This window comes from Psammomys obesus, unplaced genomic scaffold, assembly GCF_907164565.1.
Source record: "Psammomys obesus unplaced genomic scaffold, mPsaObe1.curated_primary_1811, whole genome shotgun sequence".
NCBI lineage: Eukaryota > Metazoa > Chordata > Mammalia > Rodentia > Muridae > Psammomys > Psammomys obesus.
The window spans coordinates 52,697,613-52,717,548 of NW_026585895.1; the positions used below are offsets into that span (position 1 = coordinate 52,697,613).

Consider the following 19,936-nt stretch of genomic DNA (forward strand, 5'->3'; position numbering starts at 1 on the left):
ACAGGCCCAAACAAATCCTTTGATTTAAGTGCTTTCTCTCAGATATTTGTCAAAGCGACAGGAAGCTTATTAGCAGAGCTTGTGAACATAAGTCCCTGAGCCTGCTTGGGCTCCTCTGAGCTAGTGAGCAAGGGCCATACTGTGCTCTAGGACAGCCTGAGCAGCAGTTTCTGAGAACTGTGTTACTCTATCAGTCCTTCATGAACATCCTGCCTGGGCACACAGACATGCATGTACACAAATACACACAGACATGCACATACAATACACATATCCATGTGACATGTGTGCACATTCATATACCTGAGCACAAACACACAGACATGCATGTCCATGGGCATGCTCACACACAGGATAATCACAAACATACTGCACATGCGGGAACACACACAAAAATGCATACAGACATGCATACTAACATATACACACACATGGCATGCACACAGCATGATATTCATGCACACACGCTTAAGTGAGCACACACACAGACATACAGACATACAAAATTATCTTCTCTGCCCTCGTGACTCTGACTTGCTTTTCTCACAACCGCCCTGTCATCTCCTGTGATCTCACTTGTTCTTGCTATGCTGTTTTGACGAAATCCCATCATCCATGAGCAACAGACATTTTCTCACCTCAGCTAATTTCTTCCAATGTAAAAAAGAAACTCTTTGTGTGCAACAGGAGGGGAAGATGGACGCTTGGCCAGGCCATCCTGTCCTCCCTGCACTTAGTCCCACTCCTCGGAGTCAGCCTGTCCTCCTAAGCTAGACAGCTCCAGCAGGTTCAGGGCTTCCGGGCTTCCTCCCCCACCCCACCCCATATTCCCTGACAAGTTGGGAGTTTGCAGAGACCTCCTGAACCTCTCTCAACTTCTTCCTTTTGCGGGAGCTATTCTGGGAGACAGTGAGCTTTTCCCTGCTTGGGGCAGTTCCTGCAAGGAACTGCTTAAACGCTGAGTCTCTGAAAACATGAGCTTCCTCCGGCTGAGTCTGTGAGTGCCACATGTCCTAGACCTCCAAGAGCTTCTGTGTTGTACACAGAAATCCAGCTGGATCTGTGTCCTGGGCACCTCACTAAAAATGGCATGGTGCTATCAGTTGCCAAAAGGCTGTTGCAGTGATGTCCCAATGTGGCCTGAGTGTTCTTCCTCCTCGTGAGCCCAGAGAGCAGGACACACAGAAAGTAGAGCATCACAGGCAGAGAAGTCCGTGGGCATATGTGTCTAGCTCAGTGCTCCATTCCTATCCTCCACGGAGGCTCCTTCTGGCATTCCACACTGAGATAGCGAAGCTGGGCTGAGATCTATGAAATCCACCCCACAGCCATGGGAAATCAGGGGTGGTGGGAAGGCATGATGCTGCATATAAATTGCGCACATGAAGTGGGGGTTGGGGTGTCACTATGGATGGGGACCCATGTTGATGAACAGAAAAGGGCTGTGTTGGAAACCCAGGCCTGCCTGTGTCCCTGCTAGAGGCCTTTCAGAGCCCAGGGAACTTGGTGGGGGAGATGCCCCACTTTCTGGGGACCTACCTGCCATCCTCTGCCCTACTGTGCCTCCCTTCCTGTGCCCTCTCATCGATAAAGGGACCACCCATTCCCAAACACCTGTCTTTTTCCTAAAAGGCCCAGCTATGGGATGAGGTCCATGCAGAGGTGATGTTCACTCAGCAGACAGTATGGCCCAGCTACCCAGGAGGCATAGCGGCTAGACAGAGGAAGGTCTATATGGGACAGACTGTGTCTAGCCACTGTAATATCACTTTCAGGACAGGCTGGGCTGAGCTGGCTAGGACTCTTCAGCGTGTCTGTCCCTGTAGAATAATCAGACATCGCAGCCTCTGCTTCCTCCCACCCCAGGAAAGTACCCATGGAGATAACACAGCAGGAGGGACAAAACCAAACCTGGGAGGGGACCTCAATCTCAGGCGGTACTTACAGGAACCCCTTTCTCTCCAGCAGGCCCTGGAGGTCCCTGAGGACCAGGTCTCCCTGGAATCCCGATGGGTCCAGCAGCACCAGCTGGGCCTCTCTCCCCTGGAGAGCCCTAAATTACAGGAAGAAAATGGCTCACTTTAGAGGCTATTGAACTGTATGATAAGACTTCCTTAAGCACCGATGGGTCACACCACTCTCCCCTCACTTTAGAGCCCTCAGTGGCTCCCTACGTGACTGTCTGCAAGCATGGACTATTTGGTCTAGTATTTGAGGCTGTCATCATGCCCCTTCTTAGCTCTTCTCTCACAATTCCATCTTAAACATGCCCTCTCCCCCGACAAGTGTCTGGAAACAAGTCCTATTTTACATGTGTCTTTGATGGTCTTTTCCAGAGGCCTGGCACCCACCCATCCCTGTGGGATCTGCCTGCCCACAAAGCTGCTCATAGATTTAGATGAGGAGGTCCTGATCTGGGGACAGATATGGATGGTAACAGGGATTCAGGCTAAACTTGAGGTCATATCAAGAGGTCAACACAGCCTGCAAGCTTTCCCTATACCCTATCAAAGGGAAGGCTAGTTTCTCACCCCATCTGATTTGCCAGGTCTGGAACTCAGCTAGGGGAGGTCACTCCCAAACTCAGCTGGCCCTTATACCTGTGCAGAGCCATCAGGCTAGCTTGCACGGCATGGAAGCAAAGCTGACAGTCCTTATCCACATGGGGCAGAGGGAGCAGCCTCCCACATGAAGCCACAGATAAAGGCCTGGGAATGAGGGGTCCTATGGCCTCTCACTGTTGGGGTTCTGAGATTGATGAGGGGCTAGCTAGTTCATGAGACAACATGTGATAGCTCCAGGGCTACAGGCTAGAGATAGACCCCTCCCTGCCTGTGTCAGGTGGCCCAGCCTTCTCTAGGATGTGTCCTTGAAGTTCATAAGAAGAGTGCTGACTCTCCCTGCTGACCCAGGTCCACACCAACTATGACCCTCCCTCCTTGCCTCCAAGCCCAGGCAGGCCACACATAGATCTCCAAGCTGCCGCTTCTCTGCTGTCCCTTGCACAAAGTGGCCCTGTGATTCTATGAACTCAGCTTCTGGCTCGGGAATGCTGTCCCTATGCTCCTGCCTGTGCCCCTGACACACTTGTTGGGAACCTTGGCATCTAGGCATGCCGCCCCAGCTCTCGTTGCCTGTGGGACAACAGGTCTGGAAGGATAGGATAAGATGGAAGGCCTTGACTCACCGCAGGACCTGGGGGGCCAGGGGGGCCTTCGCTGCCTTTTAGTCCAAGTGCTCCCTGTAAAGTAGTAAGAACATAGGTGAAAGCACTCAGAGAGAGCCCCAGGGCCTTGTACCACAGCGTTACACCCACCTGACCCCTCACTTACCACAGGGCCAGGGAGCCCTCTGTCCCCAGGGAATCCACGTAATCCTGGAGGACCATCCTTCCCAGGGAGGCCAGCAGGGCCTGGGTCACCCTGAAAAGAGAGCCAGAGTTAACCTCACCTGGAGCCTCCAGCTGTTGCCTTCTCACTAACCTCCAGGACACAGGATCCATGTCTAAAGAGCAGGATGAGTCTTTTGTGGAGATCCACTAGTGATCTGTATTGAGCTGGGCTTCCTCTAGCCGTTTGGCTTTAAAGAAATGCTCTGGTTTTATTTTGATTTGGAGGCTGGGGATGGAAGCCAGGACCGAGCACACCTCTACTTCTCCATGGACTTGAGCTCAGCTCCTGCATACACGTAGGAGCCATGTTCTCCAGGCTGGCTTATAGATCTGGGGGAGGGACTCCAATCATGACTCTCCCCCCACACCCGTGCTCTTTCAGGACCCTGACCTGCAAAGTCCATCGGGGCCACAAGGGGCTGAAGAGGAACTGGAGTGAAAAGAAAGTCCTCACTTGCATTGGGTTCCTCAATGGCACTGTGCCAAGATAAGGACACCCCGGTGGCTTGTGGTTAAAACACACAGTCACTCAATGAACTTGCTATCAGCCCAATGCCCACTTCTAAAAGTAGGCACCATTGGGCTTGTCTTCCTTGACAATGTAAAAGCTAGACTATCTTTCAGAACTTTCCCTTGACTTCACATGTTAACAAAAAGATCTTTCCAGGTCACCACATCAAATGTGCTTGGCTTCTTTCTGGACTCAATGAGCTCTCCTTGTCTGGAGTAGAAAGATTTATAGACCATATGCTGTGTGTGTTATGGTTACATGTGTATTTACATACTTACATATCTGAGGATATATGAATTTACTCACAACACATAAACGATATCTGATTTTACTCAGTATTTAGTGTATGTCTCTACTTTGTTGTTTTGTTTTGTTTTGTTTTTCAAGACAGGGTTTCTCTGTGTAGCCTTGGCTGTCCTGGACTTGCTTTGTAGACCAGGGAAGCCTCAAACACATAGAGATCACCTGCCTCTGCCTCTCTGAGTGCTGGGACTACAGGCATGAGCCACTATGCCCGGCTGTCTATCTCTAATTTTAAATTTACTCTTTTGTGTGGTCACATCAACAGGTGGCGTGGACCAGGAATGGTGGCACACACCTATAATGCCAGCATTCAGGAGGTAGAGGTAGGTAGATCTCTGAGAGTTTGAGAACAGCCTGGTCTACATGGCCAGGGCTACACAGGAAGAGCCTTCTCAAAACAACAACAACAAAAACAAAAATAGGCTGAGAGCTTGTGTTTTCAGTTCCCCTCAAAAAACCTTGGAGAGTTTTATACCAACACACAGACATTACAACCACATATTTGAGGTGCCCAGCCTGCTGAACAGACTACAAAAAGGGTACAGCAGGAGCCAGCACTGGGCACAGGATTGGAGACGCATTCATTTTTTCACTTTTAGAATCTATTTTCAGGGTGTTTGAGTGAGGGGGTTTCAAAAGACCATTCTCTGCCAGATCTGTACTGGCTGTTGAAGATTCAGGGCCTTTAGTCTGTTTCTGGGAGAAGTGGGCAGCAGGGGAAGGCGTTCTCCATGGGGCATGGGATAGTTTGATCCCACATCCCCTCTGTGTTCCACCTGCAGTGGCTCCAAGTCCTGTCTCAGTTCAAGCAAAGTAGATCTGAACGTGTGGGTTTCAGAGAAGCATTTGTTTGAGAAATTTGTTTGAGCATTTATCCAAAAAGATCAAGAGGAAGCACAAAGTTCTGATTCCCTAGGAAACAAGATTCACCTGACACGGAGGCTTCCAGAAACTCACCTTTGTCCCTTCCTTTCCAGTGACACCAGGGAGGCCCTGTTCACCCGGGGGGCCTGGAGGACCAGGGTGGCCACGCTCACCCATTGGGCCCGTCTCTCCTGTGGGACCCTGTGGGGAGAGACAGTGTTGTCACGTGTTGGTGTTGAATGACTTGCAAGGGAATGATGTCTTCCTCTTAAGCCTGGGTACGCACTGACTATGGTGACACCCAAAGTGGGCCTACCATGCTCCTCTATTCTATCTCAAGGCTCCTCCTGCCATCCAAAAGAAGGAAAAGATGAAGCCAGCCAGACAGCGCTAGCCATGGCTGCTGCCTCCCTGCCCCTGTACCTCTCAGGAGGCTGTGTTTCTGGGATGTGATCAGAAAGTTGCTGAGGGCTGCCATATTTGCCACAGAGGGAAGAAGGCCTTGATGGCTCCAGCTCTGTGGTGGGCATTGGCTGTAAATTTCACACTTCTCATTATGTCAGGTGTGGCTTGCTAAGTGACAACCTGACAGGTACACAACTGTTCTTGGATCTAGAGCCATCAGCCCTGTACCCTTCACTGATCTGTGCTGGTTGGAATCAGAGTCCCATGACACTGACTAGTGGAGGAGCACTGGGTGCCTCTGCTGTTCACAACAGGACAAGAAGACCCCATTGCAACCCCACCTCCATGCCTTCAGGGCTAGTCCAACTCCAGAACCTAGTCCTGTTTGACCTGGGGTCACCTAAGGCTGCTGCTGAGCTTAGCCCTTGTGTTGTATGAGTCACCTGCTTTCTCTCAGCACAGCCCCCTTCATCTCCTACAGTTAGCATACTTGCCACGGGACTTAAGCCTCTCCATTAATGGGGTCCGCACCTCTAGGAAACTGACCATATCCCCGTGTTTTGGTAACACCAGAGATTCCCCAGCCCCAGGATGCTGCACGGTCTCACCTGAGGGCCAACCACTCCTGGGGGGCCTGGGGGGCCAGTCTTGCCTTGGAAACCCTGTGGAGAAAGACAGCAAGCTGAGGGCCATGGCGGCAGCACCTACCACCCTGCTGCAGTCTCAGAAGCTTGTCCCCCGGCCTGTCCCCGACCAGTGCCGGATGGCTGCATGCCAAACTCTCACCCGAGAGTCACGCCTTATGCCCCCTTTCCATATTAATTTCATGAGAGTACTGGAGCCAAGTGGGTCAGTTCCACGCTGTGTCTTTGTGCTGAGAAGCAGATTTTAGGCCTGTTATTCTCCCTCATGTCACTGTGTGTTCGTTTTCTGAGGACACATAAGAACCATCTCTGGATGGGTGCTCATTAAGCAACTTTGTGGGACGTTTTAGCCTTTGTTGTTCATGCCTCTGACGCACGGCAGGTGACTCGCCAGCCAGCTCCTCTTCATATTTAGGACAGGAGGGAGCCTGGCCTGGCTGCTCTCTGAAGCTCAAATGTGTTGGTTTAAAGTCACTTCATAGACACTGCCTCCGCGAGGATCTGAGTGCTCGTGCCTAGAATGGCCCAGGCTTGCCTTCCCACTTCGGCTCTGCTTCCCAAACTCTCCTATGGAGCAGGAAGCTGCAGCAAGTCAAGCTTGATTTGGGGCATTGGCAGAGCAGAGTGGGCACCATGAGATGCTCCTGCAGCTGCCAGGGGTAAAGGATGAATCTACCCAAGAGAAGGGCAGTCTAGATGCACAGAGGTCACAGAGGTCACGAAGGTGAGCAGGTGGCTCAGGGCCAGCAGGCAACAGTCTAATACCATTCACAATTCACTGGCCACACAAACCACAGCAGACTCTGCCCTGTACAGCCCAGAAGCCTCTTCCCTCTCAGCCCAGCTTAGCTCACACAGTGGCAGAAGTGACCATTTCTAAAATACATTCCTCTGAGGGTCAAACACAAGAGCTAATGGACAGGTCAAGAGGAGAAGTGCTGAGAGGAGGTAGGAGCCAAAGCAAAGCTCTGCTCATGGCAAGCAAGGCCTCTCACTGGGTCCATAGTCACTGTAGAGCCAACCATGCCTGATAAGGAGGGAATTGGTCTTCGGCTCCTTGCCAAGAAACAGAGTTTTTGGCTCCCATTAAGGAGAAGCACTGACCATTTGTGCTCACTGGAAGAGGAGGAAGACAAAAAAAGAGGGGGCAGGAAGAGGAAAAGGAAAACGAAGAAAGTCTACACTCTACAAGAAAGTCTACAAATGAATCTCAGAAATGGTCAGCAGCATCATGGAGCAGTCGTGAGTCTACAGAGGTAGCTGGACACGGTAGAGGTGGCTGGAAACTACACTTTCCCAAGCAGAGAGGGGAGACTTAATTATCTGCAGAATGAGTCTGAGGGAGAAAAGGACGCAGTATGCAAAATTCCTCTCTCTTGTCTCCTTGGAAAGGCATTAGAAGAAAATGTGCAAAGCTCTGAAGAAATGTTTTAATTTTTCTCTCTAAACAAAAGAGCAAGGTAATCTCCATTTATCAGCCAGCACAGGCTGTTCGAACACCGGCAAAGTCGTAATTAGAAGATTTCTCGTCTCTATGTGCTCAAAGACAGAGGGGGACAATGTGTTAAAGCAGGCACCAGGACTCTGTCTGACAAGGTGTTCAAAGACCCATATCAGGAGAGCCAGTTTCAGCCACCAGAGCCCCTGGAGACCTTCAGGATGCAGTGATACAGGAGCCTGACACTGAGAAATACTTACACCTCTGCAAACTGCCCATTTACTGTGGATGAGGCAGGGCACACAAAGAGAACGCACAGAGGTCACCAGCACTTTGAGGGCTCAATTGTCCAGAGTCTGGGACCCCAGGGTCACAAGTGCAACCAAGGTCACAAACATGCACACATACTTTTTTTTGAGATAGGGTCTCTTACTTAACCCAAAGCCAACTCACTGGCTAGACTAGCCCTGGGAATCCTCTTGTCTTCAGCACCAGGCTTACAGACTAACCCCCGCACCTTCAGTCTTGGCTTTTACACCAGTGCTGGGGACTTGAGTTCAGATCCTCGTGCTCATCGTATCAGGCACTTTACTTAATACTGAGCCATCATCTCATCCCACAGCATCCTCTCTACCGTGACAGAGGAGGCTAACGGCACCCGTCCATTCCTTCCCACCAGCTAGCTCCCCAGCTAAAATCTCCCAGGTGGGCCATGCTGGATTCTGTGTGATACCCAAGGCCCATGGGCCTTGTCATGGGGTTGTCATAGCCTAAACAACCAACTAGTCACAAGTACAGGCCTTGCTCGGATGTGGCCCGTGGTAGCTCAGTAACCAAGTAGTTTTCCAAAGTAAGGGGAACACGGACTATTTCTAACAGGATCTCAAGGGCAGGCTGTTTGACCCCCCCCCCCCCGGGGAGGAGCAGTCTGTTAGGCCACAGAGGAGGACTTTGCAGCCAGCCCTGAAGATACCTGATAAAACAGGGTCAGATGAAAGGGGAGGAGGTCCTCCCCTATCAGTGGACTTGGAAAGGGGCAGGGAGGAAACCAGGGAGGGAGTGTGGGGTTGGGGAGGGAATGAGGGAGCGGGATACAGCTGGGACACAGAGTTAACAAAATGTAACTAAAAAGAAAAAAATAATAAAAAAATAATAAAAAAAAGGAAAAAAAAAAAAAAAACCAAGTACAGACCTCCGCAAGTACTCTTCTAGATAAGGCCTGTGGTGTCCCAAGCAAGGCTACATTCCCAGTTACCCTCGAAAAATAAAGGTTGGAGACACAGGTCTTGTGATGTCTGATGCTCTAAACATGGCCTTTGGCCAAAGCTGCTAAAACAAGCAAAGAGCCATTTTCCTTTTACACTGTGACATCCTGGGGCTCCTGCTCACCCCACAGTCTGACCTCAAGTCAACAGCAGATGGCTGGCCCACGGGAATTCTTGCCAAGGCCTTTGGTCTTTTCCAGCTAGGAAGGACCCCTGACTGCCAGGCAGTCAGCAGCACGTTATGTGTAGGGCTGTGGGAGGCCCAGCCAGAGAGACCAGGCAAAGCCATGTCCCCAGCACTTGTAATACTCACGGTCTCGCCTCTCTGCCCAGGATGTCCAGGGAGCCCGTCCTTGCCTGGTGGGCCCTGGGGAGCAAATCAGAACAGGGAAGGCTCATTCAGCAGCTCATCTTAGTGGCTTTTGAGGAAGGAGATCACCCAAGCCCTCACAGGGATAGTGATCATGGAACTAGATGCCATGGAAGAAGCAGTGCGCGCAATCCTTATAGCTGCCCCAAGGGGTTAACAGAGGCAGGGGAGGTCAGCCAGCCCCCGAAGCTGGAGCAGGCGGGTGGCCTGGTGCACTGGGACCAACCTTCATCTGGCTAGCCAGACAATCACCAAGGAGGTGATTTGTCTCCTGTGGGCAAAGAGATCCTTCCCTCCCACGAATCCCCCATGCCATGGGCCCTATAGTGTCCTACAGTCTCTACAATGGACCTGGCTATGGTCCCACTATTAATGTGGAATTTCCCCAGCATGGACTTTTGGCACGGACCTCCCATGCCTTGAACCTTCCTCTACAATGGATTCTTTTCAGGCTTGACCTTCCCCTGGCATGGACTTCCCCTAGCATGGACCCTCACCTTCCTGGGCCTTCTCCTGACATGAGCCTTCCTTTGGTATGGAGTCTTATTTGCTGTAGGATGTCCCCTACCATGTACCCTCTTCTCCTGTGGGCTCTCCCCTGCAGTGGGTAGGCCCTGAGTGGACCTTCCCTGCTGTGGACTTCTGCTGTGGGCCTGCCTCGATTCTGGGGAAGAACCAGCTTTGCTTTCAGACATGGTCCCAGAATTGAAAAATGACCTTTTAGTGGTTTTAAGACACCATGTTTGTTACATTTGCATGATCATCCAAGACATTAATGCAGGCCCAGACAGAATGTTGAACCAGTCATGGTTCAACAGCAGCAGGACCTGCCGTGGGAGGGGAAGGGCCTCAGCAGGGGAGGTTCATGTCGGGGAATGTTGGTCCAAAAGTAAATGCTTTCCAGAACAGGTGGCTTACATGGGTGGGCACAGCCACAGATTGGCTGCCTTAACAGCCAGCCTTGGGAGATGGTCTCCACTGTCTGCCTAGCAGGGGTCTGTGTGCCCCTTCCCTTCCCCCATAGCCTAGGGAGATGAGGAGAACACAGTATCAGGGGAACCTGACCTACCACCTCCATGGGAGAAAGCACTACTTACCGGGGGACCCTTGGGCCCAGGGAAGCCGGTGGGACCTTGGGGTCCATTGGGTCCCTGGGAACAGATAATAACCAGTTTAAAGACAGGTGTTCTTCCTGTTAGCAGCACCCCCACACACACTGTTTCCCCATTGTGGCACTGACTGCACTTAAAACCTTTTCGCTATTTAACCTGACCCCATTTTCCCCATTTGACTCTAGAGGAACTGAGAAGAGAGATAGATGCTAAATAGAAGATAGATAGATGGGTAATAGAAGATAGATAGGAGAGATAGATGATAGATGGATAGATAGATAATAGGAGATAGGTAAAGTAGGTAGATAAATGGATGGAGATGATAGATAATAAATAGATGATAGATGAGTAATAGAAAACAGATAAGATAGCTAGATAAATGGATAGATTAATAGATAGATGGTAATAGAAGATAGATAAGTAAGATAGATAGACAGATAGATGATAGATAGATAGATAGATAAGAGATAGATAAGATAGGCAGATGGATAGATGATAGATAGATAGATAGATAGATAGATAGATAGACAGACAGACACAGACTGACAGACAGACCGATCGATTGATCGATCGATAGATAGATAGAGCAAGTCCTCCCTGGGAACTCTGGTAGTCAATTTACATAGCAATGCCCAGAGTCCTCTGTTCCGTGTGAGGTCAAGGGCTAATTCTACAGTCTCAGTCACCTGTAGCATCCTAAGGCCAGGTCCAGAGGGTGAGATGAGGTCCCTCCCCAAGGAACACATCACTTCTGGATAAAAATCACCCTTAGTCCTCAGCCTTCGCCTCTGCAGGGCACTGTTGGCCTCCTGTACCGGCTCACCCAGAGGCAAGTGTGTGTTTATCTCCCCAGGCCTGGAAGACTCTTACCCGCTCGCCAGGAGGGCCGGCTGGGCCATCGCCTCCGGAGTTGCCCTGGGAGAGAAGAGAAAAAGTTACCATGACTGCTAGCCCAAGGTCATCCTGACCTCACAGGGCAGTGTGTAACAGCACTGAACCTTAGCTCCGTACTGGTCAGCACACAGTCAATACGGAGCCAGCATGAGCAGAATGGTGACATTTCCAGAGCAGGTCCCTGTGACTAGTCAGACACAGGCTGTGCTCAGCCAAGAACACATCAAAATGACTTAATAGAAAGAACACAAGGTGCAGCTTCAGGACCCTTGCATGTACCTGGCTGGTTCTCATTAAGAGTTCTGTGCGTGTGTGTTTGTGTGTGTGTGTGTGTGTGTGTGTGTGTGTGCACATGTGTGTATATGTTTGTACGTGTGTATGTGTGCATGTGTGAATGCGTGTGTGTGTGCATATGTGTGTGTATATGTATGTACATGTGTATGTGTGAGTGTGTGTATATGCATTCATGTGTGCGTGTGTGTGCATGTGTGAAATCGTGTGTGTGTGTGTGTGTGTGTGTGTGTGTGTGTGTGTAATATACCCGGAGCTTACCACAGAGGAAGCTCCAAGGAAGAGATGGTCAGGGATGATGGGTCAGCTCTGACTCTCAGCTAACTGGCTCTCAGCGAGGCCCCCGGAACTAGTTTTAATTTTTATATGCTTTTTCCTTTCATCTGCGCACATGTCTGTGCACCAGCCCCGTGCCTGGCGCCTGCAGAAGAAGGCATCAGATCCCCTAAGATTCCCTGGGACTAGAGTGACAGATCATTTTGTGCTGCCAGGGGGGTGCTGGGAACCAAACCTTGGTCCTCTGTCTCTTCAGACGCCTCCTCTGGATTTTTACTGATTAGAACATGCCATGCTTGGCTTTTCCTCAGAGTCACAGCACAGGGAGCTGGCTTCACTCCCCTCGGCATGAGGGGGTCCCAGCAGGGGTGGGCTCAGCGTCTGCCTGCACCAGGATGAACCTGTTCCCAGACACCTTTCCCAGAAAAGAAATAAAGCTTCCCACCAGAGCTGGGTGGGTCTGTATGAGGCTGGCTTCCTGGGCCTGAAGTTCCCATGTGCAAGGGCTGTCCCACCTCTGCCTGTCTTGGGTCTCCTGGGGTTACCCTTAGCCATGTTGTCCAATTCACAAGCTCACTGAAGGCTGTTATAGGGCAAAGGTCCCCTTCAATGAGGCTCAAGAAAACTATCTTTTTGTCCTTACTTGAAAAGACTGCTGACCACCCTCATGCCTCGGAGGACCAGGAACATACCTTAGGGCCAGGCTTCCCTGTGATGCCCCGTGGGCCTCTTTCACCCCTCGGGCCCTGAAGAGATGGACAGAGAGAAAGAAAGGCAGTTAGCTCAGAGGCCTGAGACTCACAGAGCCCACCCACCTACAACCCACATGCTTGCTTTGTACAGAGGCCTACCGTTGGGCCTCGCTGTCCCCGTGGTCCTGGCTTTCCAGGTGTTCCCTAGAAGCAGAGAAATGGATGTCAGTCACACTGGCATGTGTGGCCCTGCTCGGCAGGCTTCCCTCCCTGAGTTAACAAGAGACTACAAGAATCCAGAATGAAGCCAGAAAGGGCCTATCTGGGGGTGAAGGGGAGTGTAAGGGCAGAAATATTGATGGGTAGTGTCTGTTACTTAGCTGGCTCATTCCCTCCTTCCCTCCCTCCCTCCCTCTTTTCCTTCCTCTTCTCTCTTTTCCTCTTAGAAGGCACAGAAATCATTACATGGAGAGAGAAGAAAGTCAACTCCTATCACACGTAATTTTCTTCTGCTACAGTTAAGAATATTAGGCATTAAATTTTCATCAGGCTCTGCAGGCGCGAAGGGAAACTGCAATTTAACATATAAATCATATATCCAAGAGTCCCCAGCATCTCTCGGAGTTCAGTCCTTTTGCTGTTGCTGATCTGCATTTCCCGAACCCCAGAAAGCAAACGCACAGCATTTGTTATCTGTTTTCTGCCATAGCAAGGATGTAATGGCCCACAAGCGCAGTTTACCCACAGCACACAGAGCTAATGGATTGAGCACAGAGACTCCAACGCTCCGAGGTTCATCCGGGTTTATCCTGGTCTCTACCAACAAAGCCAGCCCAGATCTATATACCGAGGCCACAGAATCAGTCTCTCCTTAGCATTTTCAACTGGGTCACTATCAGAAGCAAAACAATCTCCCATTTTGAAAGGCATTTAATGAAACAATTCATAGCAGAAGAATTATGGGTGTTTTTTTTCCCTCTTAACAACACACCCATTCCTGTTACAGTGCTTCAGCTATGTGACAACATCCTTTGGCTGCAGGTAAATGTTTGCATATAAAAATTAAATAAGATGTCTCCTGTCTTCTCATGCCAAGCATGTGCCCTTATTGACAGTGTCACTAGCCCTGACTCCTCTGTGAGAGCCAGCCTCTCTGTCCCTCTTCTACCTTTAGCACTGCCTGGAATCACAACTCCAATCCCATCTGACCTTGCAGTATACCTGGCTCCCAGGTACACCCTGCCCTGACAGTGCCTAGGGCATCTAGGCACTCAAGCCTTGTCAGGAGGCAAACTGGTCTCAGCCCAGGTTCCATCTGAGTCCTGGAGTAGCATGTTGCTCAGCAGGGTATGTGGTCATCTACCCCTTGCCACAGCTCGGCCTGGTGAGCTGCTGAGCAGAGTATGGCTCCAGGGCTCCCTCACAAATTAACTGTTCAGGTTGCTGCCTCTAATCCCTGACAGGAAAGAATGGGAGGTTCCTGACTCTTCTGGAGCCCAGAGTCAAGCTGAAGTATGAAGAGCCTTGAATTTGCTCGGAGACCCCCATGGGGCCTTCCTCTCCTGGGAAGGGTCCCCTTCCTCCAAGGGGCAGGGTCTCTTCATAGGACACAGCTTTGCTTGGATCATGGCTCTGCCATGGGCTGCGGCCAGCTTGAAAGTACATGCTGCTTCGGATGGTTTCCCATTTAACCTCATTGTCAGGCAAAGACATGAGACACTAGCTCTGTAGAAGCTGGGTCTCTGGTAACAGAGGCGTGAGGTATGCAGGTAGCACTTGAGTGAGAAGCAAAAACACACACACATGCTGCAAACCCTGCCTGGCATCCCATACTAGAGGCAGCTTGCTGACCAGATCATCTGCAAGCACAGCCAGTCTCCAGGGCACAGCGCAAACCAGCTGCCTTCACAGTGCCCAGCCTCTTCCTGATCCTCTCCCGCATGGGACCGGGACGACCTTCAAAACTCTCCCTGGGAGTCAAAACTCTGACTGCTTTGGGATAAAGACCCATCTCGAGGCACAGCTTCCACAGGCTCAGCCGGCCCAGGCCTCTGCACTGGGCTTAGCTGCTCAGCTTCTCTAAGCGTTTCTGTCCCACCCCCTTTTCTGGTCTCTGCCTTCTGGAAGCAGGTCGAGGGGCTGGGTTTATCCTCCCTTGCATGCTCATTACCCTTGAGCGCTGGTTACTGGCTGCTCCTTATCTTGCTCAGTCACTGGAGCATCCCCTGCCTGGTAAGCTCTGAGCTTAGCAAGGACTTAGGCAACGTGCAATGCAAGTGAATGAACTGCCTCTGCAAAGCCCCCTATAACTAAGGGGTCCACAGCACAAGGGAACAACAGGATAATACAACCTGAGCCTTGGGGTTGGCATTCTTTCAGGATATGATTTTGTACCAAAGGCTGTTTGCAAGGCCAGACCAGCCCTCAGCATCCACGGACAGTTGGGAAACCAGCCATACCTAATAGTCGGAGGACACCCAATTTTCTGTTGGGCCCTTGCTTAGGCAAAGCAACAACCCATGAGCTCTCCATCCTATTACAGCAGTATCTTCCATACCTGTGAGATCTTCCACACAGCCACTTTTCACAGGGAGTACCTCCAAATATTTCAGGGGACAAACACTAGTCAGATGACTCTAGATAGAGAGTCTGAGAAGAGAGGGATAGACAATACATGGAAGATAGATGATAGATAGGTAGATAGACAGATGGATGGAAGGATGGAAGGATGGATGGATGGATGGATGGATGGATGGATGGATGGATGGATAGAAAATAAAAGATAGGAAAACAGAAAGATGATAAACGGACTGTGTGAGAGGCACACGGTGGCAGTAGATATAGCGTCCACCCTGTGTGCTCACTTCCAGGACAGCCCTGCTTTCCACATTGCGAGGCTGGTAACCACCAGCTTGCCTACGTGGTCTCAGTTATCCTAAAGTCATTCTCCTTGTCTTCAAGAGCGCATCAGCTCTGCTTTGCACATGACATTCTGATGAAGCAATGTCCTGTGAGAGAGAGCACGTGCGCTCTGTGTGTGCATGGAGGGAAGCTAGCCAGGAGCACTCTGTTCTGTATCCCCACCCACTGGCCTCTCTCTTCCTCACATACCCAAGGCCCAGGATGACCACCACACTCCATCTCCTAACTGGCAGTGCTCAGGCTTTGTGACACTACACAGAGACATCTGGAAGAGCTTCTGCAGGCCTGAAGCCCTGGGCCAACAGGGATATCACAGAGGCAGATAGACATGGCTCCCATAAGCCAACCCTCAAGAGACCTCTGTGAAGATGATAACAGAGGGAAGCCAATGGTGTCATGCCCTGCCCCATACTTACAACCAGGGTGACTTTCAACGGTCACTGTAAGTCTGGGAGTCACTGCACACAGCCCAAGGTAAAATGCACCCAGCCTAAGGGAGGTGGCAGATCACACCACAGAGAACAAAATAACCTTTTCCCAGCCTGCTCTTTCTTCTTACCACTGTCCCTTCCTATCTCGGTGCTTCCATAACCGAAAGCTAAAGAAAGCCTAAGTAGCTAAGTAACTAAGTAGCTAAGATCAGCTACTCCTGAAAGTACCTTTGCTAACAAAGGGAGAAAAATCAACAGGGCATTGTCTAGAGAGCCAATGCCGCACAGCAAAGCAACCAAACAGCCACAGTCCTTACCCTGCCGCCCTTCTCTCCGTTGGCACCCGGGAAGCCAGGGAATCCAATAGAGCCCTGCAAGAGTTAAGGAAAGATAAAACAAGGTCATCAAGCGAGCAGCAAGGACCACGTTGTCCTGCTACTATGGAGAGCCTTTGCTACAGTTCACACAAACCCCTTACCCACTGACCAAATCTGCTTTGTACCCACACCCATGTAGCCACCGTACCTAAGTCACCAGCCCATGGGACATCCACTCACCTACCCTTTGATTCCCCTGTCATCCGTTTGTCTAGCTACCCACTCAACACCCATCCACCCTACTCTGCTGAACATTCTCCAGACCCCAAACCTAAACCCCAAAGCTAAGTCCTAGCATGTTTCATTCTGTTCCCCTCAGCCCCCACTTAGAGTCTGTGTAATGCCAGCTGATGTTTTGGGGGTTCATTCATTGCTGAGGTTCCCTAGAAAATGGGGTTGCATTTCACAGCTCTGTTCACTGATCCTGCTGTCATACTTTGTGACCGGTCCGTAACGCCTTAACTAAAGTATGACAGTTTTCAGGGTCAGAAATAGACACAAATACAGGCAGACTGTAGTATGGAATATTTTCAACTCTACACATGGGCCATGGCCTTCAAGACTTTGATCTGCCAAGCATCCAAACTCCCTCTCTACATAAAAAGATGCCACAAGGCCTGCCCGGGACACACCCAGGGCAGCCCACTGCCTTGTGGGTGTTGTCTATGACTCTTTTCGAGTGTCTGTCTATCCTCTGCGTGGCTTAACTATAGCAGGAAGTCTGCTTGTTCCCCTCTCTTGCATCCCTCCTCTATGTCCCTCTGGCCACCCAGGCAGGAGATTGAAACAAGGGGCTCTGAGGTGGATGGTAGAACTCCCAGGCTGCTGTGCAGCCCAGTGCTGCTTCTAGTCACAGCACAGGAACACGGAGTTTCAAAGTCCTGATTCTCACATCTCCAAAGCTGCCAGCACTTAGTCATATCCCACCCTCTCCTCTCTCAAAAGCCTCCTCTCCTTCTCTCTCCTCCCAAAAAGAGGACCTGAAAAGAGGAAGAGCAAATGTGCTTGCTGGGAGCCCATTTCCCAACACTTGGGTAGATGGCTCCCAGCGACAGCTACATCAGAGTCACATCTAAGGGACACACTCCTGCAGGCTAGATGTGTGTCTACACAGAGTGGACAGGAGGCTAAGCCACCACTTGCCCATGCAGCCCGTCCTCCTTCGGGTGGCAGGCCCAGGGTCTTGTGGGTCAAAGGCAGTGAAGCTAGCAGGCAGCAGAAGGGCAGGGATGCGCTTCGGGGGCGGGCTGGCTGCGTGCTGCTAACCAGGTCTCCAGCGCACGCAGCAGTTATTGTTTAAGGAGGAGCCATGAATAATAAAATGTGAGATGAGAAGAAAATAATGTTCTCACTGATTTCCAAAGCCTTTAGGACCTGTTCCACTTAAGCCTGAACATGACTGCAGATAAGACAAAGGTTGTCCCTCTCCTGCTCCATTATAAACAGAGTCTCTGTACTTCCAAAGCCAAGTGGGGCTAAGAGGAGGCTGGTGTGGATAGGCTCCCCCAGCAGGCCACCAGGTCCCAGTACCTGCCCCATGGCTGGCGTAGTTTCTGCCCTCTTCTCTGAAAGGCTCAACTCATTGTCCAATTGCTTTCTTTGAGCTTAGTCAAATTAACACCAGAGGCTGCCTGGGGACTGTGAGATGACAGTGAACATATTGTTCCACTGTAGCACGGATGCCATGCAGAGGTAGAGAATGGATGAGGGGGCTTGGAATGGTGGGGTGCTACATGAGACAATGCCTGTCAGGACATACTTAGCAGGGCTTAAATTACCTTTGGCCCTTGTCTTCCTGGGTACCCCGGTAATCCTGGCACTCCAAGCTTTCCCTAGGAGCAGAAAAAAGACTCATAAATCATAAACATGACTTTTCTTCACCTTGTTCTGAGCAGACAGTGCTGATGTGTTCTGAGAGGGGCTAGAGCAGGTTGGAAGGGTAGGGCTGGCCTGCAGAGGCACCTGGGTCTCCCCCTGGAAGGGAGTGGGTCTCTAAGCCCTCAGGAAGTAAGATATGTCTGAACCTACCAGCATGCATGGAAAACCAAACACCAAGCAAAGAGATGGGTACTGTGGCACGAAGGATATTCGTATCCGTGGGGATCCTGAACACTCTGTGAGAACTCTAGCCACAGGGCCAGATGGGTTGGGAGGTTTCATCACCTCTGTGTCTCCTCTCCTCCAGATTGCTGGGGACAAGGTGTAGGAGTGTGCCAGGGCAGGGTAGGGACAGGCACATATGTATTGGAGTCTCATGCACGTGCCATGCTGTCGGGCTGTAGTGAGAACATTTTGTCACCCCCAAAGTGAAGGCAGGATTTGAGAGGGGTGCGTGTTCGAGGGGTGCGTGTTCATGTGAGGTCCCCAAGCTTTGTCTATATCTGGAGGGAGACACTCCTCCAAGGTGGGGAGGCAGGTAGAAGGGGAACTTGGAACAGGATAAAGATCAAAGGATACACACACACACATGTGCACACATGAGCAAACACACAGTCACACACGAATACACACAGAGTCACACGCACATGCATACACGTCTACTGAGGGAAGTAACAAAAGGCTGAGGGTGGTGGCATGGACTATTCAGGAGTCCCACTACTGGGCATAGGAGGAGCCATATCTGACTCAGAGCTTCTAGGCATGGCCAAGCATTATAAACACAAACCTTCTCCCCAGTGGGTCCCAGAGGACCAGGATCACCATTGGGACCACCACGACCCTTTGGGCCTTCAGGACCATCTTCTCCTCGGGGACCAGGTGGGCCAATCTCCCCCTGCAATCAGAAAAGAGGAGGTAAGGGAGACCTTTCCCAGTCTCTACCCACAACTGACCCCTCTCTCCACCTTGGAACAGGGCTACCAAAGAGGCATGCTGTGTGAGAGCTGGGCTTGCCTGGCCTTTTTTTTTTTTTGTTATTATTTTGCAAACCAGAGGCAAATCCAAGGTATAGCTGGACCATTGTCACCCCTCTGCACTGAGTGCCACCATGGCTGCCATCCCTGCTTTCTGACTTCCTTGTCTAGTTAAGTGACTCTTGGCTAAAATAACTGGTTAACAAAAGTGGCTCTGAATTGCTCTGCCCATGTATTAGCTCAGTTCTTTAGAGGAACAGTCATTCCAGGACATTCCCTCAAAGGCCCACCCAGAGGCATGTTTCTTAGTTGATCCAGACCCAACCATCATGGCCCCCAAATTCACCTTCTTCTGAAGCCTCAGGAGGCATCAAGGTGGACCTCTCTCCATCTGGGCAGTGATCTAGCTACACTCACACAGGAGAGTCTTCATCCAGTGTCCCTAGTTGCAGGCATGACGTCTACACCTAAACTAAGAGGGACTCAAGCCCACTCAGGCCACAGAATCACTGTGGCCATCTCCAAATAGCAACCCTGGAGCTCTCAGTGACCTGTGCCTGAAGCCTCCTCTGAGTACCTGCTCCCAAGAACAGCTGCAGACAGCTGGATGACCCACACATCAAAACACAGGCTGCTCAGATAGAAACCAACAACCGCAGAGCACCAATTTACCGGTAGAGCTAAGAAGTCTCTCTCCTTGAAAAGTGCTTCTTTAACCCACCAATCCTTTAAGGATTCACAGTTGGCCACGGGCAGAAAGCCCAGAAAGCTCTGCTTGTAGAGAAAGCAAAACCCATCTCACCCTCATTTACTGAAAACTGAACTGCTCCCAAAAGTATCCTTTGTATGATTATCTATCTATCTATCTATCTATCTATCTATCTATCTATCTATCTAT

The 19,936-nt window shown here is 50.7% G+C and overlaps 1 protein-coding gene across 2 annotated transcripts in view; it reads right to left on the reverse strand.

Moving 5' to 3' along the window:
• Col5a1 (collagen type V alpha 1 chain) overlaps positions 1–19,936 on the reverse strand; it is a 151,356-nt gene that overhangs the window by 32,207 nt on the left and 99,213 nt on the right. For both annotated transcript variants that reach the window (XM_055600207.1, XM_055600206.1), the window contains exons 30-42: positions 18,852–18,959; positions 17,965–18,018; positions 16,127–16,180; positions 12,616–12,660; positions 12,457–12,510; positions 11,174–11,218; positions 10,289–10,342; positions 9,135–9,188; positions 6,083–6,136; positions 5,163–5,270; positions 3,333–3,422; positions 3,188–3,241; positions 1,946–2,053 (exon numbers count right to left, since the gene is read on the reverse strand). In XM_055600207.1, coding sequence (XP_055456182.1) covers positions 1,946–2,053; positions 3,188–3,241; positions 3,333–3,422; positions 5,163–5,270; positions 6,083–6,136; positions 9,135–9,188; positions 10,289–10,342; positions 11,174–11,218; positions 12,457–12,510; positions 12,616–12,660; positions 16,127–16,180; positions 17,965–18,018; positions 18,852–18,959 — 882 coding nt within the window. The remainder of the gene's footprint in view (positions 1–1,945; positions 2,054–3,187; positions 3,242–3,332; positions 3,423–5,162; positions 5,271–6,082; positions 6,137–9,134; positions 9,189–10,288; positions 10,343–11,173; positions 11,219–12,456; positions 12,511–12,615; positions 12,661–16,126; positions 16,181–17,964; positions 18,019–18,851; positions 18,960–19,936) is intronic.